The sequence below is a fragment of the Seriola lalandi genome, unplaced genomic scaffold (genome assembly GCF_002814215.2).
Source record: "Seriola lalandi dorsalis isolate HSWRI2012SDOR001 ecotype SW California unplaced genomic scaffold, Sedor1 jcf7180001976303, whole genome shotgun sequence".
NCBI classification, from domain to species: Eukaryota; Metazoa; Chordata; class Actinopteri; order Carangiformes; family Carangidae; genus Seriola; species Seriola lalandi.
In genome coordinates this window covers 1-1,205 of record NW_019446969.1, presented here as the reverse complement: position 1 = coordinate 1,205, position 1,205 = coordinate 1, and the positions used below count along the sequence as shown (strand labels likewise).

At 43.7% G+C, this 1,205-nt stretch overlaps 1 protein-coding gene across 1 annotated transcript; it reads left to right on the top strand.

The window, feature by feature from the left end:
• Nucleotides 1–76: 76 nt before the first annotated feature.
• LOC111656401 (synaptoporin-like) lies at nucleotides 77–1,187 on the top strand (the record flags this gene model as incomplete). The annotated part of the gene is made up of 2 exons (XM_023408115.2): nucleotides 77–268; nucleotides 347–1,187. Coding segments are annotated over 2 exons (564 nt in total), but the record flags the coding sequence as incomplete, so codon positions are not given.
• Nucleotides 1,188–1,205: the final 18 nt, after the last annotated feature.

Below are 1,205 nucleotides of genomic sequence, written 5' to 3'. Positions count from 1 at the left end.
GACTGTGACTGATTATTCTATCCTGTGTGTGACTTTCTCCCTTTATATCTCTTTTCTATTCTCCCGTCCTGAACAGGATTTTGTTGTTACAGTCATCTTCTCCTTCATGTGGCTGGCCAGCAGTTGTTGTTGGGCCAAAACTCTCTCTGATATCAAGACAGCCACGAACCCAACACAGGTACTGCTGCTCATCTCAGCCTGCAGAGCTCAGGAAATCAAATGTACAGCTACCCAGGAGCCCCTCTGGTCACGTCTTAATACGTCTGCGGTAGGTATTCAGTCAACAAATGAAAACACAAAACTGGATAAAACAAGTTATTTATTCCTGCTCCTCTTCTGTCTCCAGGTTTTTGGTTTTGTTAACGTAGTCCTCTGGGTCGGAAATATTTGGTTTGTCTTCAAAGAGACAGGCTGGTACAAGACAGGTCAGAGATACCCGACCAGGAGTGCTTCTGGAAAACGGTCTAGTGAAATGCGACAGCGGCTCTACAGCGAGAGCAGCTTCGACCAGCCAGAGGAGAGTTATGGTCCACAAACCTCCAGACAAGACAGTTTCAATCAGTCAAAGGGCAGTCAGCAGGTCCACAGGCAAGCTAGCCTCAACCAGTCACAAGCGGGCTTCAGTTTACCACAGACATATCTTGGTAAACCAGTAATTTGTGAGAGGGAGAATAAAGTGGCTTCTCAAGGGCCGAAGATATTTGTCAATGAGATGTGATTTTGTGGTGGTTTTTCTTGGACCTCAGCAATATTCAGGTTTTAAAGCTGCACTTCTCACAACTGAAACTAAATTAGGTCCCCAATCTGACTGTTTGAGGTACCACAGAAACCCTCTAAATAGGTGAATTAGCCTAGCTAATTGCACATGGAGATTCTGAGAGTTTCACTCAATGGTGTTTGCAACAAGGCATGTATACAGATAAACTCTGATCCGTACATTCAATCCAACCTGACAAAGGAAAAAAAAATCTTTATATACCACCATTTGGGGGGTGCATCCGTGGGACCGTTGCTAGGTCTACCTGGTTATAGTACAAAGAAGGATTATATTTTCAATTTCAATGTTTTGTTCAATTTACCTCCTTCCTAAGCCAAGGTCGTTGATGCTACTAAACTGAGTGTTTGGCGCCATGGCATTATGTTTTTCAAAACCTCGCACATCCTGGTGCTTTTTAAGTATCCCAGGAGAGCCACTACTTATTTAT